Consider the following 23,954-nt stretch of genomic DNA (forward strand, 5'->3'; position numbering starts at 1 on the left):
GGAGTGGATTGGGTCAATTTGTTTTAGGGGGAGGATGTAATAGAGAAATGGAGGTCATTTAAAGGTGAAATTTTGAGGGTACAGGATCTTTATGTTCCTGTTAGGTTGAAAGGAAAGGTTGAAAGCTTGAGAGAGCCATGGTTTTCAAGGGATATTGGAAACTTGGTTTGGAAAAAGAGAGGGATCTGCAATAAATAGAGGCAGCTTGAAGTAAATGCGGTGCTCGAGGAATATAAAGAATGTAAAAAGAATCTTAAGAAAGAAATTAGAAAAGTTAAAAGAAGATACGAGGCTGCTTTGGCAAGTAAGATGAAAATAAATCCAAACGGTTTCTACAGTTACGTTAGTGGCAAAAGGATAGTGAGGGATAAAGTTGGTCCCTTGGAGAACCAGAGTGGATGGCTATGTGCGGAGCCAAAGGAGATGGGGGAGATTTTGAACTATTTCTTTTCTTCAGTATTCACTAAGGAGAAGGATATTGAATTGTGTAAAATAAAGGAACCAAGAAGGGTCGTTATGGAAAGTATGATGATTAAAGAAGAGGAAGTACTGGCGCTTTTAAGGAATATAAAAGTGGATAAGTCTCCGGGTCCGGACAAGATATTCCCTAGGACCTTGAGGGAAGTTAGTGTGGAAATAGCTGGGGCTCTGAAAGAAATATTTTAAATGTCATTAGAAACGGGGATAGTGCCGGAGGATTGGCCTATTGCTCATGTGGTTCCATTGTTTAAAAAGGGTTCTAACAGTAAACCTAGCAATTATTGGCCTGTGAGTTTGGTGTCAGTGGTGGGTAAATTGATGGAAAGTATTCTTAGAGATGGTATATGTAATTATCTGGATAGACAGGGTCTGATTAGGAACAGTCAACATGGATTTGTGAGTGGAAAGTCATGTTTGACAAATCTTTCCAAATTTTTTGATGAGGTTACTAAGAAAGTTGACAAGGGTAAAGCAGTGGATGTTGTCTATATGGACTTTAGTAAGACCTTTGACAAGGTTCCACACAGAAGGTTAGTTAGGAAGGTTCAATCGTTAGGCATTAATATCGAAGTAGTAAAATGGATTCAGCAGTGGCTGGATGGGAGACGCCAGAGAGTAGTGGTGGATAACTGTTTGTCAGATTGGAGGCCGGTGACTATTGGTGTGCCTCAGGGATCTGTACTGGGTCCAATGTTATCTGTAATATACATTAATGATCTAGATGATGGGGTGGTAAATTGGATGAGTAAGTATGCAGCTGATACTAAGGTAGGTGGCGTTGTGGATAATGAAGTAGGTTTTCAAAGCTTGCAGAGAGATTTAGGGCAGGTAGAAGAGTGGGCTGAAAGATGGCAGATGGAGTTTAATGCTGAAAAATGTGAGGTGCTACATTTTGGTAGGACTAATCAAAATAGGACATACATGGTAAATGGTAGGGCATTGAAGAATGCTGTAGAACAGAGGGATCTAGGAATAATGGTGCATAGTTCCCTGAAGGTGGAATCTCATGTAGATAGGGTGGTGAAGAAAGCTTTTGGTATGCTGGCCTTTATAAATCAGAGCATTGAGAATAGGAGTTGGGATGTAATGTTGAAATTGTATAAGGCATTGGTAAGGCCAAATTTGGAGTACTGTGTACAGTTCTGGCCACCAAATTATAGGAAAGATGTCAATAAAATTGAGAGAGTACAGAGGAGGTTTACTAAAATGTTGCCTGGGTTTCATCTCCTAAGTTACAGAGAAAGGTTGAACAAGTTAGGTCTTTATTCTTTGGAGCGTAGAAGGTTGAGGGGGGACTTGATAAAGGTGTTTAAAATTATGAGGGGGATTGATAAAGTTGACGTGGATAGGCTTTTTCCATTGAGAATGAGGGAGATTCAAACAAGGGGACATGAGTTGAGAGTTAATGGGCAAAAGTTTAGGGGTAACATGAGGGGGAACTTCTTTACTCAGAGAGTGGTAGCTGTGTGGAATGAGCTTCCAGCTGAAGTGGTTGAGGCAGGTTCGATGTTGTCATTTAAAGTTAAATTGGATAGATATATGGACAGGAAAGGAATGGAGGGTTATGGGCTGAGTGCAGGTCTGTGGGACTAGGTGAGAGTAAGAGTGCGGCACGGACTAGAAGGGTCGAGATGGCCTGTTTCTGTGCTGTAATTGTTATATGGGTTATTTGGTTATATCTCTGTACAATATGTATGAATGAATTTCTGAAGATATCACAAACTGATGAGAAAGAGACTGCGGTTATATATATCCCAGATTGTTGAACAATATTGAAAATGGTCTCTTGGGAAGTTTTAGGTGAACTTGATAAAAAAAATTCCTTGGTGTTTTGCTGTGGCTACTTGCATGGAATTCCACTTATCAAATGGCCCCACATGTACTGACAAGAATGCATACCATTGTAAACCATAGTTGCAAGGACAGTAAAATTGAATTATCAATGGACTATCCAACTTTGAGCCATGTCGGTGCTGAAAAAGGCTGTATTCTTCTCTGTGAACAATATTGCGGGAGTCTAAAATGTAAGCACAAGACCAGTTTGTGGAGCACCTACACTCAATGGCCATGCTGACCTCCTGTTGCCTGCCATTTCAGTTCCTAATCACATTCCGAGGGTGAGGCCAAATGCAAGCTAGAGTGACAAGTCCTTATATTCCACCTGGGTTGTTTATGAGCCAATAATATAAGGTTTCCAATTTCAGGTGAGCCTCACTGAATGTTCCTTTTTCTCTTCTTCTGATGCACACAGGTTTTCGCAGCTTCCTCTCTCCTAAACTTAGTCATATTCCTCTCCCCACGTGGTTTCATTTGTCACCTTATGCTTCCTGGGTCCCCTTATCCCCTCACATTTTTGTTTCCATCCATCCATCCCTTAATTACTGCTTTCCTTACATATCTGATTCCTGCATTTGCAACCTCCTGTGCTTCTACTTACTATCTTCCAGCTTGTGTCTCTACCTCCACCCTTCCCTCTCCACACACGGCTCCATCTGCTCCCCTCAAGCTGTTCTTTCTCTCTTTATTGCAGTCACTGTCTCCCAATTCCATTCCTCCTCCTCCTTCACATGCTCAAACTGCCCATCATTCTCTTCTCCCTGATCACCTATCCACCTATCACCCACCAGCTTTTGCCTTGTCTCCCCTCACCTATTTACAGTACCTACCACCCCCTCTATTCTCAGTGTTGATACAGGATCTTGACTCAAAACATCAACCACCGCTTTGCTTCCACAAATTTTGCCTGACCCCCTGAATTACTCCAGCAGTTTGGTTTTGGCTCGTGAGAATCTAAGCAGAGTTTTGACAAAAGATCACTGACATAATGAAGATGACCTGTTTAAAGATGTCTTGCAGAAACTGGAAGATTTTTTTGTTCCAAAACCATTAGCAATGAAAGCCCTTGCTAAAAACCATTAGCAATGAAAGCCCTTGTTTGGAACATGTAGCTAGAAGCAGAATGGAACAACCAATCTTTGCATTGCAACTTTGATGTGTTATTCAGAATATGTTTTTTGCAAGTTGAGTTTCTGTGTTGATTGGTACATGAAAGTGTTGAACAAGACTCAGTTCTGTACTTACAAAATTTAAAATAGCAAGGGGTAAATTGCAGTGGCCCACAACCACAGAGCTAAAACAAGATCTGGGCTACAAATGTGAACCTGAAGACAGCTGATGAGAACAATTTAAGTCACATACTATCATTGCAATAGTGATCATTCATGATAGCCTTGTCAGTTTAGAACTGCCATGTGGCAAATTAGAAAATCACATTTTCAGAACACGCAAAACCAACACCAAACCAGGCAACAAAAAAATTTCAGTGGCAATTTAACAACAGAAAAGAGGATCTCACAGCTTGTAAGTTATTGTCACAGAGTCATAAAACGCTACGGCCCAAAAACAGGCCCTTCAGCCCATGTCGTTCACTCTGAACTATAACCTTGCTTCGTCCCATTGATCCGCAGCTGGTGTATAGCCCAGTACACCCCTCCCATCTATGAACTTATCCAAGCTGCTTTAAAATTTGCAATCAAACTCGCATCCACCATTACTGCTGCCAGCTCATTCCACTCACACCACGTTCTGAGTGAAGAAATTCCTCTCAGGTTCCCTTTAAATGTATCATCTTTCACTCTAACCTATGATCTCTAGCTCTATTCTGATTCAACCTTTGAGATAAAAGCCTGCCCCTCATAATTCTGCACACCTCTAAAGCATCCTCCCTCATTCCTTTTCGTTCCAGGGAATAAAGTCTTAACCTATTCAATCTATAACTCAAATCCTCAAATCCTGGCAAAATCCTTGTAAATTTTCTCTGTACTTTTTCATTCTTATCAATAGCTTTACTGTAGGTAGGTGACCACATTCCACATTTGGCCTCACCAACATCTTACACAACTTCAACATAATATCCCAACTCCTGAACTCAATGACAAAGAAGAGAGAATCTGCAGATGCTGGAAATCGAGCAACGCACACAAAATGCTGGAGGAACTCAGTAGGCCAGACAGCATCTATGGAAAAGAGAACAGTCAACATTTTGGGCCGAAACCCTTCAGCAGAAACAAGGAAGTTCTGCCTGGCCTGCTAAGTTCCTCCAATATTTTGTGTCCTGTACTCAATGCTTTGTTTTACTACGACCATTGCGAACCTATTTGCCTGTGATGGCACTTTCAAGGAATTATGGATCTGAATTTCCAGACTCCTCTGTTCTACTGCAGTCCTCAGTGCCCTACTGCCTCACTGTGTAAGATCTGCCCTGATTTGTCCTTCCAGAGTGTCCAACCTCACACTTGTCTGCATTAAATTGCATCTGCCTTCTGCCATTTTGCCCACTGGTCCAGGTCATGCTGCAAGCTTTAAGAGGCTTCCTCACTGTTGACTATGCCCCAATCTTGGAGCAATCTGCATATTTATTGATCCAGTTTACCACATTGTCATCCAAATTAGATGGCAGATGACAGCAGACCTAGCACTGATCTCTATGGTACACAGTAGACACAAGCCTGCAGTCAGAGAGGAACCCATCTATTACCACTCTCTAGCTTCTCCTGTTAAGCCAACATTGAATCCATTTACTACTTCATCCTGAATCCCAAGCAACTGAACCCCCTTGACCAACCTCACATACAGGGCTTTGTCAGAGGCCTTACCTTTGTACGTCCACTGCCTTTCCTCCATCAGCATTCCTTGTAACCTCCTTGAAAAACTCTATAAAATTGGTTAGATATAACCTATCTTGCACAAACCCAGTTGATACCCTATCTATCCAGGTTTTGTCTGACAGTGAAGAACTGGGATCATATGGAGTCTACACCACAAGCAAAATGATTTTCAAGTGGAGGTATTAATTAAAATCATTGAGTTGCACACTAATCAACACTGTTACAAATGCCTCATTGCACATTAAGGCACTTAACTTCCAAGATCCATCAGAGAAAAATATGAAACAATTAGTTCACCAATTATTCTTCCCTACTTATGGCTTTTGGTTGTTTTTATTTCTCTCTGTTATTTTTAATGGTTTTGGGTTAAAGAAATGTTGACGTTTCTGCACATCTCTTTGTTTTAGACTCTCACAAGCAGGGAGACCACAAACTAAGAATATAATATCTGTACCACCTCACCTGCGCTGATGAGATTTTACAAATAATATGGCAAACAGAACACATTTGTACTTATGAGAGACAACTAAGATAAATTGAAAGAATGCTTTCAATTTCGATGCTTCAAAATTATGGAGTAGCTGTGGAGAGGATGTTTCCTATTGTGACAGAGCCTAGGAACAAAGGACACAGCCTCAGAATTGAGGTGTTCTTTTAGAACGGAGATGAGGAGAAATTTCTTTGTCCAGAGTGGTGAATCTATGGAATTCATTGCCACAGGCAGCTATGGAGGCCAAGACTTTATGTATATTTAAGGCAGAGGCCTACAGATCCTTGACAGGTCAGGGCATGAACGGATATGGGTAGGGCAGGATATTGGGGCTGTGAGGAAAAATGGATCAGCCATGATGAAATGGCGGAGCAGAGTCAATGGGCCAAATGGCCCAATTCTGCTCCTGTATCTTATGGTCTTAAAATAGTACAATAATACATTGTTGGTAGGGTACGGCGATTTGTCTGAGGCCACAAGCAATGCACACATTTGTATTGGGACATTTGCATAGTTGGTCTAAAGTTTAGCCATACCAATCCAGTGCCCTATAAAATGTCAAGCTCAGAAGAATCTGGATCACTTCAAACAAAGTGCTGTGCTTGGGTAACTGACCAAAGTGAGCAGGCTATAGACAGCTGTGTCTGTGCCTTAGAGGGCAAACAGTGCAGATGTGTAAAAACCAGTCACACTAAATGCAAGTCATTCATTATGGATCCACTTGACCCTTAGCAAAAACCTAAAAATAAGACTTGCCAGAAAAAAGATATTCATAAAATATTGGACCTCTCCAATTACAATGCAAAAATGAACATTGGCAATGATAGTCAGTGGTACCTAGCACACAGAGTTCTATTCATAATCAAGGCTACCATATGCAGTTGTGTTTTCATCCAAGCTTTTCCAGGCTATAATGGATCACTCGCTGTATATACAAGATGATCTGTTGATTTCCAATTTTAAGTTTGGACAAAGTATTCATATGATATTTTATGCATAATCCAAAGTTGAAATGAAGTAAATGCATTTTTACAAGAACTTTGGTTCAAACATTGATGGTAATGACCTTCACCAAGGCACTAAAAGTCTGAAAATATCATAGCGTTTGGGTTGTTCTAAGGGATGATGCTGGATTTTGCACAGCTCCTTCCAGATGCGGTGGTAGTGCTCAGAGCAGTGTTTCACTTGTTCAGAAAGAATCTTAAATGCACATGGAGCAAGAAATAACAAAGTGTGTTTGATGAATACGATATTTGCAAGTGAAGGTCTCCTAATTGATAATAATGGCATTGAGTCAGGAACCGAAATATTTGATCAATTTTTACCAGTCAGATCCCCTTCCTTAATAATAGATGATAAGCCACTTCATGAGATACTAGCAAATCAGCAAGTGACTGGCAGAATCAGGAATGCAAAGAAAAATAATCATTTCATTACAGAGTGACCACTGGTACAAGAGTTATGAGCACAATAGTTTTGCAGATGCTTTATTTGACTACTACAGTAAAACCCAGATGGTGTTATATGACTTACAATTGCTGTTCATGTAAAAGAAAAAACTAGCTATCATTATGAAAATGTTTATTTTGGCAAACTACCATTCCATTTAAAGTGTAAAGTGAGTATAAATGAACTTTTCTTTAACAAAAAATGGGAATAATATGATGTTTCCAGATGTGGACCAATTTTGGTGGACGTACTATAATCCTGTTGGATGGAAGAGTCTTGTGATATCTTGCTTTGTAATAATACAGACTGTAGCAGAAGTTTGAAGGTTGAACATGTATGTACATGAAGTGTACTACATTACAAATAAACTACTACTTCTTTTGATATATACACATTCTGCTTACAGCACATCTGAAGACTGCACAGGAAGAAACTGAAAGAAGACTAGTTGAAATACTGGCATAAAGCCAGCAGTAAGACTGAAGTATCTCATGTTTCTTCGGCTGTTAAAAATCAAGTGGTGTACTGAGCTCTTCAGACCTGTGTAGGAAGCCATGGGACGTTGGGCTTTGAGGTTTTTAGTGCACCTGAACTGGATACTTGCTGTTTAACAAACGTTGTTTATCACTTAAGAGTTCCTTCTGTTTTTTCTCAAGTGGCCCACTCTTTGTACTGCTCTCCTGGTGCTTTCTGTTTAAATTTGTTAAGTTTATCTTAATAGGTCCAGGGATTCAGTATTGCTTGCATTATCTTAGTGGACTCCTGACTAGCGCTAATCACAGGGTCCTAGTTTTGAGAATGTTACGTCTCACAGTGTCGCTCAGCTGAGCCACCGATGTTCTGTTGGAATTCTTATGAATAAACTCTACATCAGAGTCTGTCTTTCCTTTGCACTGGGGTTCCTATATTGCTAACACACAAGGTGACAAGTGGTAGTTACCTAAAGCCTATTGTCTCAGAATGTCGGCAATTGCATCACACACTCTGGTACCACAAGCAGGTTAGCAAATTCCTTAGTTACGTTTTGGTGATATCGCCTGATGTTTTTTCCCAAAGGTCACTCATTGGCTGATAATTAAATAGACTATATATTTCATGGTGCTGCTTTTGATCAATAAAAGCCTTCTTGCCTTTGCATTCAGCATTTTCTTCCACTTGCTTTCTGTGTTGAATACTCAATGATGGTTTAAGATGGCCTCCATTGGCATCCTAATGAATTGAACTCAAATTCTTGGCAGAATCAGAGTGGAAATCTATTAGTGACCTTTATACCACAGATTTTAGCAATCCAAGGGTTTTCAGCCTCTATACCTTTTGAATATTAGCCCTTAAACTGCTGGAATATTCAAGAAAGTACTACCTTGGATTAACATGGTTTGCTTCTTTATTTCTGTGTAATAATGCTGAAAATAATACTATTGTCATGATGATACATCGACCATGTTAAAAAAAGCTTTATCGATGCACGAGAGAGTAGTGTGTATAACACTAGACTGATAATTCATATGCCTGGAACAAAAGATTCAGACAATGTGAACTAGAATCCCACCAATGGAAGTTGACAATTAATTCAGCACTCATTGCCTCAAAATAAAATGAATTGGTGGCAGACAGAAGTGACCTTGAAGGAACATACATCAAAGTTGCTGGTGAACGCAGCAGGCCAAGCAGCAGCTATAGGAAGAGGTGCAGTCGACGTTTCAGGCCGAGACCCTTCGTCAGGACTAACTGAAGGAAGAGTGAGTAAGGGATTTGAAAGCTGGAGGGGGAGGGGGAGATGCAAAATGATAGGAGAAGACAGGAGGGGGAGGGATAGAGCCAAGAGCTGGACAGGTGATAGGCAAAAGGGGATATGAGAGGATCATGGGACAGGAGGTCCGGGAAGAAAGACAAGGGGGGGGGGTGACCCAGAGGATGGGCAAGAGGTATATTCAGAGGGACAGAGGGAGAAAAAGGAGAGTGAGAGAAAGAATGTGTGCATAAAAATGAGTAACAGATGGGGTACGAGGGGGACGTGGGGCCTTAGCGGAAGTTAGAGAAGTCAATGTTCATGCCATCAGGTTGGAGGCTACCCAGACGGAATATAAGGTGTTGTTCCTCCAACCTGAGTGTGGCTTCATCTTTACAGTAGAGGAGGCCGTGGATAGACATGTCAGAATGGGATTGGGATGTGGAATTAAAATGTGTGGCCACTGGGAGATCCTGCTTTCTCTGGCGGACAGAGCGTAGATGTTCAGCAAAGCGGTCTCCCAGTCTGCGTCGGGTCTCACCAATATATAAAAGGCCACATCGGGAGCACCGGACGCAGTATATCACCCCAGTCGACTCACAGGTGAAGTGATGCCTCACCTGGAAGGACTATTTGGGGCCCTGAATGGTGGTAAGGGAGGAAGTGTTAGGGCATGTGTAGCACTTGTTCCGCTTACACGGATAAGTGCCAGGAGGGAGATCAGTGGGGAGGGATGGGGGGGACGAATGGACAAGGGAGTTGTGTAGGGAGCGATCCCTGCGGAATGCAGAGAGGGGGGGGAGGGAAAGATGAAGGAGTCAGGTTGCTCATAAAATCTAACTGGCTCACAGGAAATAAACCTTTCATCCTTAATTGGTCAGCTTTCAATGTAACACCAGTCCTCTCAGTGTGCTTTTATCATCTTTGCGAAGCAACAAGTGATGGAGTACTGTATAAATGCTGTTTTTGCATCTTGAACATGCATAATTTTAGCAAAATACCAACATTTCTATACTTGTTCGGAGGTCTCAAATTTGCTTCATTTTTTAAAAATTCTGTGGTGTTTATTCAGCTTGCAGTTAAGACTTTTCTTCCTGCCTAATCCAAAATCCTTAGTTTTGTTCCTTTCTGCAGAATGATGTGAGCTTGAAAGGGGTCCTTAACATCCAGTCACCTGAACAGCTGAATTTATAAGATAATGTGTAAAGGTTAAACCAAAGAGAGATCTGCCAAATGAATAGACACATCAGTCAGTGTGCTTAGATTAGCACGCTCATGTATGGTTCACCAAAAGACATTATGACAGGAGTAGTTTCTGCATGAAATCATTTTCTTAAGGATAAAAACACCAATCTAGAGAGAAGTAGATATTAATGCATGCAGAAATATGCTTTATGCTTTTTTTAGTTAGGAAGTAAGGCAGATTATATCAGTTTTAATGCTTAAGGGATATTTGCTGATACAGTCCTCACATATGGTGCATCAGAAAATTGCAATATTCCCTGCTGCGATGTTCCAAGGACTGTTTGCAGTATTAAAAGTAGCACACAGTATGAAAAGACTTGAAAAATCTCCCCTTGAGGATTCACAGTGTGACAAAGCAAAGTGAAATAAGTCAAGGTGATGTGAAATCTGTATTAAGATTCAACAGCTATTTTATTTTCTTTGAAGAGAAATAAATACCTCTACATCCATTGCTGGATATTTCCTGCCTTTGCTTTTACCCAGACACTTTGTCTTCCCTCCTTCAAGCAACTGGCACCAGAAGCCTTTTTGTGGGTCAAACCTAGAATACATAAGGCACTTGCTTAACCATTTGCTACCATTATTAATTATACCGATGGAATGTCCACAATCATTCTATTGACAATAACAGCTAATAGAACAGCAAATTACTTCAACACAACAGGTAATTGAATCTCTATTTGGTATATGCTATCACTGCTTACTGCATTTCATATTTCATTTTAATTTACACAAAAGAAGCATTTCTTTTGAAAAGAATCTTTTTGGGAAATATTCTCTCCACAAGGTATTTAACTGTTTCAAAATGAGAGTTCTGCTTAATGATTTCAATCTCCAATCTTTTTATTGGACTGTTTCTACTTTATCAAAACCCACATGTATATTAAATGTCAATATTCTAAATTAAAATAATGTGTAGAAAGTAAACAATTCCTGTAAACATTCACCTTAAGACATAGGAGCAGAATTAGACAATTTGGTCCATCTTAGCTCTGCAAGCATGACAAGTGCTATATCTTCCCCCACACCTCCTCCCTCAGGGCCCCAAACAGTCCTTACAGGTGAGGCAACATTTCACCTGCAATTCCGCTGATGTCACCAATTGGTTTTGGTATACCTGGTGTGGTCTCCTCTACATTGGTGAGAAGTGACTCAAATTGAGGGATCGCTTTGTCAGGCAGCTTTGCTCTGCCTGCCTCAAAAGGCAGGATCTCCCTGTGGCTACTCATTTCAATTCTACTTCCCATTTTCATTCTGACATGTCTGTCCATGGCCTCCTCTATGGCCACAATAGGCCACACTCAGAATGGATAAGCACAACCTCATATTCTGTATGTGTAGTCTGTAACCAGATAGCACGGACATCGAATTCCCCAACTTCCAGTAATTTCTTCCCTCTCCTTCCTTCTCTCTGTTTCCATTCCTCATCCTGGTTATCCTCTCACTCCTTCTCCTCACCTGTCCTTCATCTCTCTCTGGTTCCTCTCATCCTTCCCTTTCTTCCATGGTCCACTGTCCTCTCCTAACAGATTCCTTTACCACTCCCAGCCATCACCTCCTAATTTCTTACTTCGTACACCCTCCCCACTCACTCACTCACCTTTGACCTCACCAGGTTTCACCTCTCACCTGTCAGCTGGTACTCCTTTCCCTCCCCCGCCTTATTCTGGCTTCTGACACCTTCCTTTCCAATCCTGGTGAAGGGTCTTGGCCAGAAATATTGACTGTTGATTCCCCTCCATAGATGCTGCCAAACTTGCAAAGTTCCTCCAGTATTTTGTATGTGTTGCCTCACATTTATAATGTTTGGAGAAACATACCTCTACATATTTAATCGTCATCCTGTTAAAAATCACTTCTACTTGTTAACCTGAATCTTTTAAACTGTATTCTCCTTCAGAGCTTACTCTCCAAAGATTTTCCTTTCCTCTTCAAAATTTTAGATGACAATTTCAATAGCTAAGGTAGAGTTTATATTGTAATATTTAGATTAGAATGCTTGTGAGTGCCCTGCTCTTTTATGTGGTGGGGTGAGGGTAACACCTTTAATTCTGTGTAAACTAATGACAGCTAGGTTGTTAACCTTGGATATGCTGGCATCTAGGTTCATAAGGAATCAAACTCAATGGACTGCCTGATGGACAGACATCATTTCTCACACACACTTCAATCCAAAACCCAAGATGAAAAGACTTAACAATGGAATCATGGTTTGAAAAGAAACCTGTTTTGCTTTACAAACTGATGATTTTGGTAGAAATAAATTGCAAAAAGTGATGTTCATTGGGACAGTGTTAACTCCTTGTCCTCAGATTTATGACAGAGATGAAAATGAGACCCTGCAGAACACTTGGATCAGGAAGGATCAGACACATAAAGCATTGCATGGAATCAAAATGTAATTCCTGTCAATGTTTGCTAAGGGAACACATAAATCTTTGACTCTTTCTTAATGATAGCTTGCTTTAAGAATTCAGTTTCAGTAAATGATGTACATTTACTGCTGCACAGTTGCAGTGTGCCCCAATGCAAGTATGAGAACGACATCTCATCTTCTGAATGCCATGTGGCAGACTTCTAGATTCAACAGTGAAGTTTCCAACTTTAGATAGCCTTCTCATTCTATCATGACTGGCTATCTGAGCCACTCATCCACCTGTGATTGTAGCTGAGTTTTTCTCTATGCTCATGGCTTGCTGGACATGCCCCAAATCCCTGCTTTCAGGAACACATTAACACAGACAAAGAAGAAGAACGTGTTGGTGATTACTGCACGAATTTAAGTGGTCTTACCCTTTCAGAGATATTCCCGACATTCTACCCATCCCTCCCCCATCTTCACTGCTAAGGAAAACAGACCTGTTTTCTCTCTTTTCCAGTTTTGTCAAAGGGTCCCAGGCCTAAAAGCTTAACTCTGCTTCACTTTTCACAGATGCTGCCTGACTTGCTGAGGGTTTCTATTTTTTTCTGTTTTAATTTCAGCAAACCAGTCCGATGATTCATTAAGTGGCCATTTCATTGGGTGAAATATCAGTGGGGGCTGTGAGAAGCCAGTCTGAAGAACATGATTTATTTTCCAGACATTAAATCACAAGATACAAATGATATCATACATCCATTTTGCTGGCATTTATTGTCTCTGTGAAGTGGAATAGACCGAGGATTACGTGCGCGATGTGGAACCCAGTGCAGTGCAAGATCAAAACTACAATATAGATACAATATTTATTAAAGCTGCAAACATATCATAAGCTTACGTCAGAGCTTGAGAATAATTGTAGAACTGGGAAACACCGAGGAATTTCTGCACTTCATCCATTACAGCAGCAGGGTCAGTTCTCAGCTTGTGCCCATCGATAATGTGTAACTAAAACCAGTTTAAACCAGATATTGTTACTAGACAATGAACAACTGAAGCAATAGCACAAGAATAAAGCTCAAAGTTAAAAGTAAACTTTATTTTCAAGGTACGGACATATATGTCACCATATACTATGCTGAGATTCACTTCCTTGCAGGCAATCATAGTAGAACAAAGAAATACAATAGCATCAAAGATTTCAGCACACAAACAAAGCGAGAGTTAAAATAAAAAGAAACAACAGCTATCCACATCTATCTGTCTGGCACTTGGTAGCATTTTTAGTGGGCTGTCTCACACTATGTGAGGGAGTTGATAAAGTGTGCTAAGGTTTGAGCAGTTATGCTATCGTAGGTTTGATTTCCCATTAGCAAGCAGTAGTGATATACTGCTACAGGTTTGACAAAAAAAAAATCAGTTGCTCCCAATTCCAAACAGCCGATTTTTCCCAGATGGCCAAGAGCAGTTAATTTAAATTTATGTAATCTCTACAAAAACAGACACCACTCAAAGAAGCCACAATACAGACTATCAAGGACACGTGCTGGCTGTTCCAACCATAATTATTCCAACATACATTTTGCCCGACACCGGCCCCCTAGGCCTGAGTCGATGTAGTAGTACATTTTGGAAATTTTTCATTGTTGCCTTAAAGATGTCAAAGGTTGTTAAAATGGTTATTGCACTATTTTCTTCCTTGCAAACAAGATACATATCCAGTTTTCTTTTGATATAAAGTATATTTTGGCTACGTCCACACTAGACCGGATAATTTTGAGAATGCCAGTTTCACGTAAAAACGATAGGCGTCCACACCAGCCATTTTTGAAAATACTTCTGTCCACATTAAAACGGGTATTTGGGTGAATATCCTCCTATTGGGCATGTGCAGGACACATCTACAGAAAACAAGCAAAGAGGAAATGGTATGCTATTTCCATTTCCGCGGTGGCGTTGTGTTATTTCTATTGGTCAAAAACTAGAGTACCTACAATAACAGCAAAAGAAAGTTTTCAACAATGTCTTCAAGGAATACAAAGAAAACCTCCGCTGGAAGAAGCAGACTGGACTTCTTCGTTTGGATGGACGATGAAGTCTAGCTGTTTCTGTGAGTTATAAACGACTACAAAGTCATCAAAGCAGTGGAGAACGTGGGACTGGGAGTCGTGCCAAACGAAATACAACGACATCCTCGACCACTATAAAGAACGCTATATGCGTTCAAGAGAACAATGAAATGCCGCGTTGCTGCCACCATCTGTTCCGGCACGTCATGACAGTATTTTAAAAAGTTCCGGCACACTCTACACTGCCTGACCGGCGTTTTCAGATTTACACACTCTGCAGAGCATTTTAGAAAAGCTCCGTTTTCAGAGGAGGAAAACACCGTTTCAGTGTAGATGGAGGGTCAAAATGAAGAGAAAAAGCTTCGGTTACAGATTTATCTGGTCTAGTGTGGACGTAGCCTTTGTTTGTCCCTTAATGTAAAAATGCCACAGTGGCAGTTAACTGTGACAAAGGTGTGTTGTCATGTGGTTTCACAGTATGGCCTTGGGATGCAAACTTCCCAAATCATAAAATTACAACTGGAAAATTATCAATGGGATTTGCCAGATCAACTGTTATTTTGAAATGTTAAAGTCAGCTTTCCTTTTGCATCACTGATATTATCAAATGTAGGACAATAAGGTCATAAGATATAGGAGCAGAATTAGGCCATTTGGCCCATCAAGTCTGCTCCACTATTTCATCATGGCTGATCCATTTTCCCTCTTAGCCCCAGTCTCCCACCTTCTCCCCGTATCCCTTCCTGCACTGACTATTCAAGAATCTATCAACCTCTGCCTTCAATACACCCAATGTTTTAGCCTCAACAGCTGCCTATGGCAACGAATTCCACAGATTCACTTGTCTCTGGCTAAAGAAATTCCTCCACATCTCCATTGTAAAAGGACGCCCCCTATTCTGAGGTTGTGTCCTCTGGTCTTAGACTCTCCCACCATAGGAAACATCCTCTCCACATCCACTTTATCAAGGCCTTTCAACATTCGATAGGTTTCAATGAGATCCCCCTCATTCTTCTGAATTCTAGTGAGTAGAGGCCCAGAGCCATTGAATGCTCCTCATATGACAAGCCTTTCAATCCTGGAATCATTTTCGTGAACCTCCTTTGAACCCTCTCTGTGATAGTAACTGTACAAATCTCAATCTGGCCATGGACAGGCATTGATTTGACTCCTTGAAGAAGTGTGGCCTGAGTATGTAAATATAATCTCACTTGGTTTTCTCATGCAGCAGCAGTTATAAAATTAGTAACTTTCGTGTGTTTGTACTATAATCAGAGACAGTTCAGAACAAATTCTCAGGATAGAAAGGAAGGCTTATCACTAACATTAAACCTGTTCTTGAGAGGATATTCCTACATGGAGCACACCCACACTTGTCTCCAGCTGTTTCTTGCCTGCTTGACTTTAGTGTATTTAAATGCTTCCTCAACAGCAATGCTTAGTTGACATATTTTAAACCAGCTCCCACTGTGAAATCTGGAAGGCTGATTTAAAATTGCTTGTAACAGCAGAGGTAACCATCTCATGGCGGAGGTAATTGCTGATGGCCACAAAAGGTGACTGGCCTTTTCAGCACATTGGGTGCCATGAGGACTTCATCTCCTGCCCCTCAAGAACAACTCAGTGTTTCCTAGCCTGTTCCAAAATCATCCCATTCCTGATGCCTCTGAACACCCCTCGCCCACACTTCCCATTCCCCTATCTTCTCCCACAAGTGACAGTACTCATCCAGCCCCAAACTCCCTTGCCCACCTTTGACCAGGGGCTTTCTTTGGGCATTGTCTGTACATGTCCTTGGTTATGAGCTGCTGCTGTTAGTATGTCCTTCTGACCACTGCACTTGTTGCCACTGAGTCTGTCTGCAGTATAGGAGTACTAACGCAAAAAAATAAGAGTGTGGTCCTACAACTCACTGCAGGTGAATCCATGTGGGCCCACTATCCCGGGTACCTGAATTTTATGATTTTCTCCTCATTCTCTCTGCCTTTCCATAAATACTGGGGCTATGAATGATACTGTATATACATCGCAGGGCCGAAGTGAATGTTTACTTTGAGTGAAAATCCCCAACAAGTTCAGTAAAACTTGGTGGAAACAGTGTAACTGGCCTGAAGTTTCACCCTCATACTACATGTCCCACCTAAGAAGGAAGGTAGAGGGTTGGGACATGGAAGATTGAGTGTCATCCAGCTTCTTCCAAATTCTCTTCCTGCCAAGGTAAACAAGGGCCAGGATTGATGGCCATTAAAGGAAGTGCTCTGGAATTACTATCCCAGCACTTCTACCTGCCAGGGCGATTTGAGATAGCAAGAAAAAAATCAACTACATCAAACTTAATAAAATGCACAGAGACTTTAAAGACATCACATAAACTACTAGAACAGTTGTTTTTTTGTCTGTTTAAGTGCTCACCTGACTTGCAGGGTAGTATGTTAGCCACCTCTCGATATGAACTGCATACCAACCAGGTACCAGGCACCGATTATGAAGGGCCCGAAGTTCAGGAATGGCTCGTCGGCCTGCCGTGATCACCTCATAAAAACTGTAGCGTAGAGCTGCTGGATCTTCGTGGGCTCGCTGGTGCTGTGTGCATCACAAGAAACAGAGAATCCAGTAGGTTTCCTGCAAACCTAACTAAACAGAGGACTTTATGCTTAAGCAAGCTGAATGGTCAGGATTACCTGGTACCAGGAGTAAGCCCGATCTGAAGGATTGATGAGAATAGTAATTATCTTCACCTTTGGCAAGAGAGCAGCAGCTCGCTTTGGGGCATCCTCAGAGTGAAAGTAGTTTGCACTCTTCTCAAACAAGAAGTCTGTGGTCACATTGGAAGGCATAGGAAAAAAATTCATGTACCTATAAATAAATGAGAGGTAAGATCTCATTACTTGGAATGTACATGTCAACAGATGCAAAACAGACAAACAGTAAAGATTTATGTGCTTAACTGTCCCAAAGATAACAAGGTGTTTTGCTGAGATTGACATGACTATTCATGAATTATCATGGCTGGTTTATAACACATATGACCATTAAACATGGGAGTAGGTTTAGCTCATTGAGTCTGCTCTGCCACTCCATCACGGCTGATTTATAATTCCTCTCAACCCCATTCTCCTGCCTTCTCCCCGTAACCTTTGACTAATCAAGAATCTATCAACCTCTGCTTTAAATGTACTCAATGACTTGCCTCCTCAGACATCCATGGCAATGAATTCCACAGATTCACCACCCTCAGGCTAAAGAAATCCCTCCTCATTGCTGTTTCAATATTTGATAGGTTTCAATGAGATCCTCCCTCTTTCTTGTAAATTCCAGTGAGTACAGGCTCAGAGCTATCAAATACTCCTCATCCGTTATCCCTTTCATTCCTGAAATCATCCTCGTGAACCTCTTCTTCTGGACCCTCTCCAATGCGAACACGTTCTTTCTTAGATAAGGGGTCCAAAACTGTTCCTAATACTCTAAGTGCAGTCTGATCAATGCCTTATAAATCCTCTGCATTATATCTCTGCTCTTACACTCTAGTCCTCTCAAAATGAATGCTAACATTGCATTTGCCTTCCTTACCATTGACTCAACCTACAAGTTAACCAGTTACCTCTTTCAGAACCCTGGGGTCCAGTCCATCTGGTCCAGATGACTTATGTACCTTCAGGCATTTCTGCTTCCTAAGCATCTTCTCCTTAGTAATAACAACTACAGTTACCCCCATAAGCCTCTTGAATTTCTGGCATACCATTAGTATCTTCCACAGTGAAGACTGATGTAAAATATTCATTAAGTTTGTCTGCCACTTCTTTGTCTCCCATTAATACCTCTTCACCATGATATTCCAGTGGTCTGATGTCCACTCTCATTTCTCTTTTATTCTTTACATATTGGAAAAAATATTTATATTATTGCCCAGCTTACCTTCATATTTCATATTTTCTCTCCATATGGCTTTTTAGTTGCCTTCTGTTGTTTATAAAAGCGAGCCAGTCTTCTAACTTCCCACTAATGTTTGCTATATTATATACACTCTCTTTTGCTTTTATGCTGTCTTTGACTTCCTTTGTTAGCCATGGTTGCCTCATCCTCCCTTTAGGATACTTCTTTGGGATGTATCTATCCTGCAGCGACCGCATTGCTCCCAAAAACTCCAGCTACTGTTATCCCCGATACTGTTCCCTTCCAATCACCTTTGGTCAGGTCCTCTCTCTGACGCCTCTATAATTCGCTTTACTCCACTGTAATACTGATACATCTGACTTTATTGTCTCCCTCTCAAACTGCAGGGTGAATTCTATCACATTATGATTACTGAAGTAAACCAAAATAAATGTTTCCACAGAATTTGGTACAACAAATTTGGACAGAATATAGTGGTTTTTGATTACAGACTGATACACTCAAAAATGACTTCCCTGAAGTCTGTTTTGAGGATAAATGAGGACTTGATACAAAGCAATTGGATTCATTTTAGTGAGAATCAGTGAGAAAGCAACTCATAATATCTATTGATGCAGCTCTATGTGAGATTATCACTACTTAAAGAAAGTTAAAACTAGAATAATTTTGACAATAAGTGACCAAATGCCAAATACTTTGAGCCAATGTCATCCTGAACATCTTTTGTACCAGAAACAAAGTCCCTGGGTTTGTCAGATTGGAGTCGAGTGTAAGAATGCACATTTCAGTGGGAGCCAAATATACCAAAACTTAGCCAGTCAACCGATTTCTGTTGGGGAACGGAATGGGTGAAATGTCTGTCCACTCCATGCTTGTCCTTTTATATCAGAGGAAACGAGGGCAAGGGAAGTATACCCTCAGCTATGGAATACCCTAACTTCATGGTCTCAGATTCCAGATTTCATACAGGCCTTAACTACGTGGCCAGAATACCTGCCAGAAACAAATGGAAGTTTCATTAATACATGTAAATCAGAGAGGTCATTAAGCTGGAAAAAGTGCAAAGTTGATTTACTAGAATATTGCTAGGACTCAAGGGCTAGTGTTATAGAAAGATGTTGGGCAGGCTACGACTTTATTCCTTGGAGCACTGAGCTATGATCTTATAGAGGTGTATAAAAACCTGAGGGGCAGGGATGGGGAGAATGGTTACAGCCTTTTTCCAGAGTGGGGGATCAAATATTTGTGGAAATACTTAAAGGGGATCTGAGGAGTAAATTCTTGACACAAAGGTGAATCACATATGAAATGAGTTAGCGGATGAAATGGCGGAGGCAGATCCAATTTTAAACCTTTGGGATTTGTACGTGGATATGACAGGTTTGGAAGAATACAGATCAAATGCAGGCAAATGGGCGCATTGGATGTCATGGATGAGTTCAGCTATTTCTTTATGCATTACTACAGCAAAATTATTGTTCATTTTAATTCATGTTATTATGAGCAGCTCTTCATTATTTCCACAACATTTTGTTTGAGATGTAACCAATTACATAGGATGAAGAGGGACATTAGATGGTGCTGAGAGGAAGCTGCAAAGAGACATGACATAATAGCTGCCTTTGTACTGCTGGAGATGTTGTAGAACTTTCCTGCTGATGAATGCTCCATCATATCAATTCCATATGCTCCATTAAGATACTTGCCTGTGCCTTGGTCAAATCTGACTACGCTGGTGTATGTGAGCTGATTGCAAGTTACTAGATCTGAATTAGCACTTATTCAATGTGCGTGACCTCATCCAGTAACACGATGGGCTCTACTGAAAACCAAGGATTTAGAAGTAATTTAAAATGTGCTCCCTGTATCACCGTATTGTCCATTTTGCACCATCCCTTGAGGGCCTCAATATACAGTATCTTCAGCTTTCAAAGTACATAGTTCGTGCTGAAGTTGACCAATCCAATGGATTTCCTTGAGCTCAAAACTGCTGATAGGCTGGGGAAGCAGAGTGGTTGAGCCTAAATACACTCTGCAGAAATCAAGCTAAATGAGCAAATTAATAGAATGCTAACCTTGCAAAAGCTGGAGGAAATGGATTTGATTATGGCTGTAGAGTGATGTTTGAAGTAATGTAAGTTGTTGCAGGCAGGATTAATCATTGGATGAATTAGTTTTGCTTCCTGAAAAATAAGTTACTTTTCCAAAACACCTAGGCTCGTTTGAACATAGAACATAGAATAGTACAGCACAGTACAGGCCCTTTGGCCCACAATGTTGTGCCGACCCTTAAACCCTGCCTCCCATATAACCCCCCACCTTAAATTCCTCCATATACCTGTCTAGTAGTCTCTTAAATTTCACTAGTGTATCTGCCTCCACCACTGACTCAGGCAGTGCATTCCGCGCACCAACCACTCTCTGAGTAAAGAAACCTTCCTCTAATATCCCCCTTGAACTTCCCACCCCTTACCTTAAAGCCATGTCCACTTGTATTGAGCAGTAGTGCCCTGGGGAAGAGGTGCTGGCTGTCCACTCTATCTATTCCTCTTAATATCTTGTATACCTCTATCATGCCTCCTCTCATCCTCTTTCTCTCCAGAGAGTAAAGCCCTCGCTCCCTTAACCTCTGATCATAATGCATACTCTCTAAACCAGGCAGCATCCTGGTAAATCTCCTCTGTACCCTTTCCAATGCTTCCACATCCTTCCTATAGTGAGGCGACCAGAACTGGACACAGTACTCCAAGTGCGGCCTAACTAGAGTTTTATAGAGCTGCATCATTACATCGCGATTCTTAAACTCTAGCCCTCGACTTACGAAGCTTTCATAACTACCCTATCTACCTGTGAGGCAATTTTCAGGGATCTGTGGACATGTACCCCCAGATCCCTCTGCTCCTCCACACTAGCAAGTATCCTACCATTTACTCTGTACTCTGCCTTAGAGTTTGTCCTTCTAAAGTGTACCAAACTTCTCTGGGTTGAACTCCATGTGCCACTTCTCAGCCCACTTCTGCATCCTATCAAAGTCTCTCTGCAACCTTCGACAATTCTCTACACTATCTACAACACCACCAACCTTGGTGTTGTCTGCAAACTTGCCAACCCACCCTTCTACCCCCACATCAAGGTAGTTAATAAAAATCATGAAAAATAGAGGTCCCAGAACAGATCCTTGTGGGACACCACTAGTCACAACCTTCCAATCTGAATGTACTCCCTCCACCATGACCCTCTGCTTTCTGCAGGCAAGCCAATTCTGAATCCACCTGGCCAAACTTCCCTGGATCTCATGTGTTCTGACTTTCTGAATAAGCCTACCGTGTGGAACCTGGTCAAATGCCTTACTAAAATCCACGTAGATCACATCCACTGCACTACCCTCATCTATATGCCTGGTCACCTCCTCAAAGAACTCTGTCATGCTTGTTAGGCACGATCTGCCCTTCACAAAGCCATGCTGACTGTCCCTGATCAGACCATGATTCTCTAAATGCCCATAGATCCTATCTCTAAGAATCTTTTCCAACAGCTTTCCCACCACAGACGTAAGGCTCACTGGTCTATAATTATCTGGACTATCCCTACTACCTTTTTTGAACAAGGGGACAACATTCGCCTCCCTCCAATCCTTCAGTACCAGTCCTGTGGACATCGAGGACATAAAGATCCCAGCCAGAGGCTCAGCAATCTCTTCCCTCGCCTCGTGGAGCAGCCTGGGGAATATTCTGTCAGGCCGGGTAACTTTGAGAAGACTGCAGATGCTGGAATCTGGAGCAACAAATGTCAGAGGAACTGAGCAGGTCAGGCAACATCTGTGGATGGAAAGATCCAATCTAGCGACTGTCCATTTCCTTCCCCTACTGAGTTCCTCTAGCATGTTGTTTGTTGATCAGTTTTGGATGTAGCCTTGAGTTCTCAGATCACACCCAAAGTTCTGTAGGCTTGACATGCTTTCATTAAGTATTTCAATCATTTTAAAAATCTGCAAAGTTTCCTCCTCATTCATTTTCTCCAGTGAAAGTAATTTCAATTTTAGTCTCTGGATATTTGAGTCATTGGGTCAAAGAGCTAGAGGGCACAGATAAAAATAAATATTTTGGCAGGCTTCAATCATTGCAAACCTTCACTTGTTTAGCTGCAGCAGCGTGAGGGTTAAAAGGAGCTCAGGGCCTTTCTGACCTTTTCAGCAGGCTTCAATCATTGCAAGCACTCTGAGGCGATGCAAGGTTTAAAAAGAGCTCTGGGTCTTCGGGAGTCTTCGGCAGGCTTCCATCACCACAGTCTATTAGACACTTGGCAAAGGCCCATAAAAAGAAGTGAAGTTCAAGTGGAGTGGCCATTCTTAGAGCGGTCAGGTTTTAGGTGGAAAGGGGCAAAGGCCAAGGCAAGATTCTGTCAAGTTTTCTTTCTTTGTTGATAAGTACATTGCTAGTGTGGTGAGAATGGATCTAGGGTTAGTGTCGTACTCTTTGTGTGAGACGTAGTAACTCAGGGAGACCTTCATTCTCCCTGGTAACTACCTCTGCATGAGGTATATCGAGCTGCAGCTCCTTAGAGACTGTAATAAGGAACTGGAGCTGCAAGTTCATGACCTTCAGCTCATACAGGAGGATGAGGAGGAGATAGATTGTAGCGAAAGGGAAGTAGTCACCCCTAAGTTGCAGGAGGCAGGTAGCTGGGTGACTGTCAGGAGAGGAAAGAGAATAAGCAGCCAGTACAGAGTGCCCTGTAGCCATTCTCTTAAAAATAAATATACCACTTTAGATACAGTTGGGGGGGGGGGCGGATGGCCTTCCAGGGGGAAGATTCAGTAACCTGGTGGCAGCCACTGAGTCTGGTTCTGTAGCTCAGAAGGGAAGAGGGGAGAAGAGGATTGCACCGTTAGAGGAGCAGGGAAGAGATACTGTGAACATGAAAGAGATACAGGGGCGATATGTTGCCTCCCAGGTGCCAGGGTCAGGGATGTCTTGGAATTGGTCTACAGCATTTTAAAGGTGGAGGGTGAACCAGTGGAAGTTGTGGTATATTTTGGTACCAATGACAGAGGTAGGAAAAGAGAAGAGGTCCACCTTTAAGGACTTCCATCACCCAAGACATGCCCTCTTCTCATTGCTACCATCAGGAAGGAAGTATAGGAGCCTGAAGGTAAACACTCATGAATAGCTTCCTCCCCTCTGCCTTCAGATTTCTGAATGGACTTTGAACCCATGAACACTACCTCACCACTTTTTTGTTTCTTTGAGCATTACTTTTATATATATATATATATATAGACACACACACACTTCTTACTGTAATTTACAGTTTATTATTATGTACTGCTCCCGCATAACAACAAATTTCATGACTTATGCCGATGATATTAAACCTGATTCTGATTATAAGAGTCTATTTAAGACATATAAAAGAAGGTTAATGGCAGAAAACAGGAGCTGAGAAAAATGTGAAAGCTATTTATTTGATGTAATGGTGCTAGTTTGGATATTTTATCAAAGTTGTTAGTTCTTTTAATCTGTGCAGTGACCTGTGTAATGTCATAAAATGTGTATAATTTTTTTTTGTTAAA

General features: G+C 41.4%; 1 protein-coding gene across 9 annotated transcripts in view; it reads right to left on the bottom strand.

The window, feature by feature from the left end:
• Positions 1 to 23,954, bottom strand: part of ndst3 (N-deacetylase/N-sulfotransferase (heparan glucosaminyl) 3) — a 1,028,434-nt gene that overhangs the window by 12,320 nt on the left and 992,160 nt on the right. For 8 of the 9 annotated variants that reach the window (XM_063043575.1, XM_063043576.1, XM_063043578.1 and 5 more), the window contains 4 exons: positions 17,170 to 17,344; positions 16,901 to 17,071; positions 13,318 to 13,427; positions 10,499 to 10,601 (listed from right to left, as the gene is read on the bottom strand). In XM_063043575.1, the coding sequence (XP_062899645.1) occupies positions 10,499 to 10,601; positions 13,318 to 13,427; positions 16,901 to 17,071; positions 17,170 to 17,344 (559 nt within the window). The remainder of the gene's footprint in view (positions 1 to 10,498; positions 10,602 to 13,317; positions 13,428 to 16,900; positions 17,072 to 17,169; positions 17,345 to 23,954) is intronic. The other variant, XM_063043580.1, reaches the window with a different exon arrangement.

Source organism: Mobula hypostoma, chromosome 3 (genome assembly GCF_963921235.1).
Source record: "Mobula hypostoma chromosome 3, sMobHyp1.1, whole genome shotgun sequence".
Lineage (NCBI taxonomy): Eukaryota > Metazoa > Chordata > Chondrichthyes > Myliobatiformes > Myliobatidae > Mobula > Mobula hypostoma.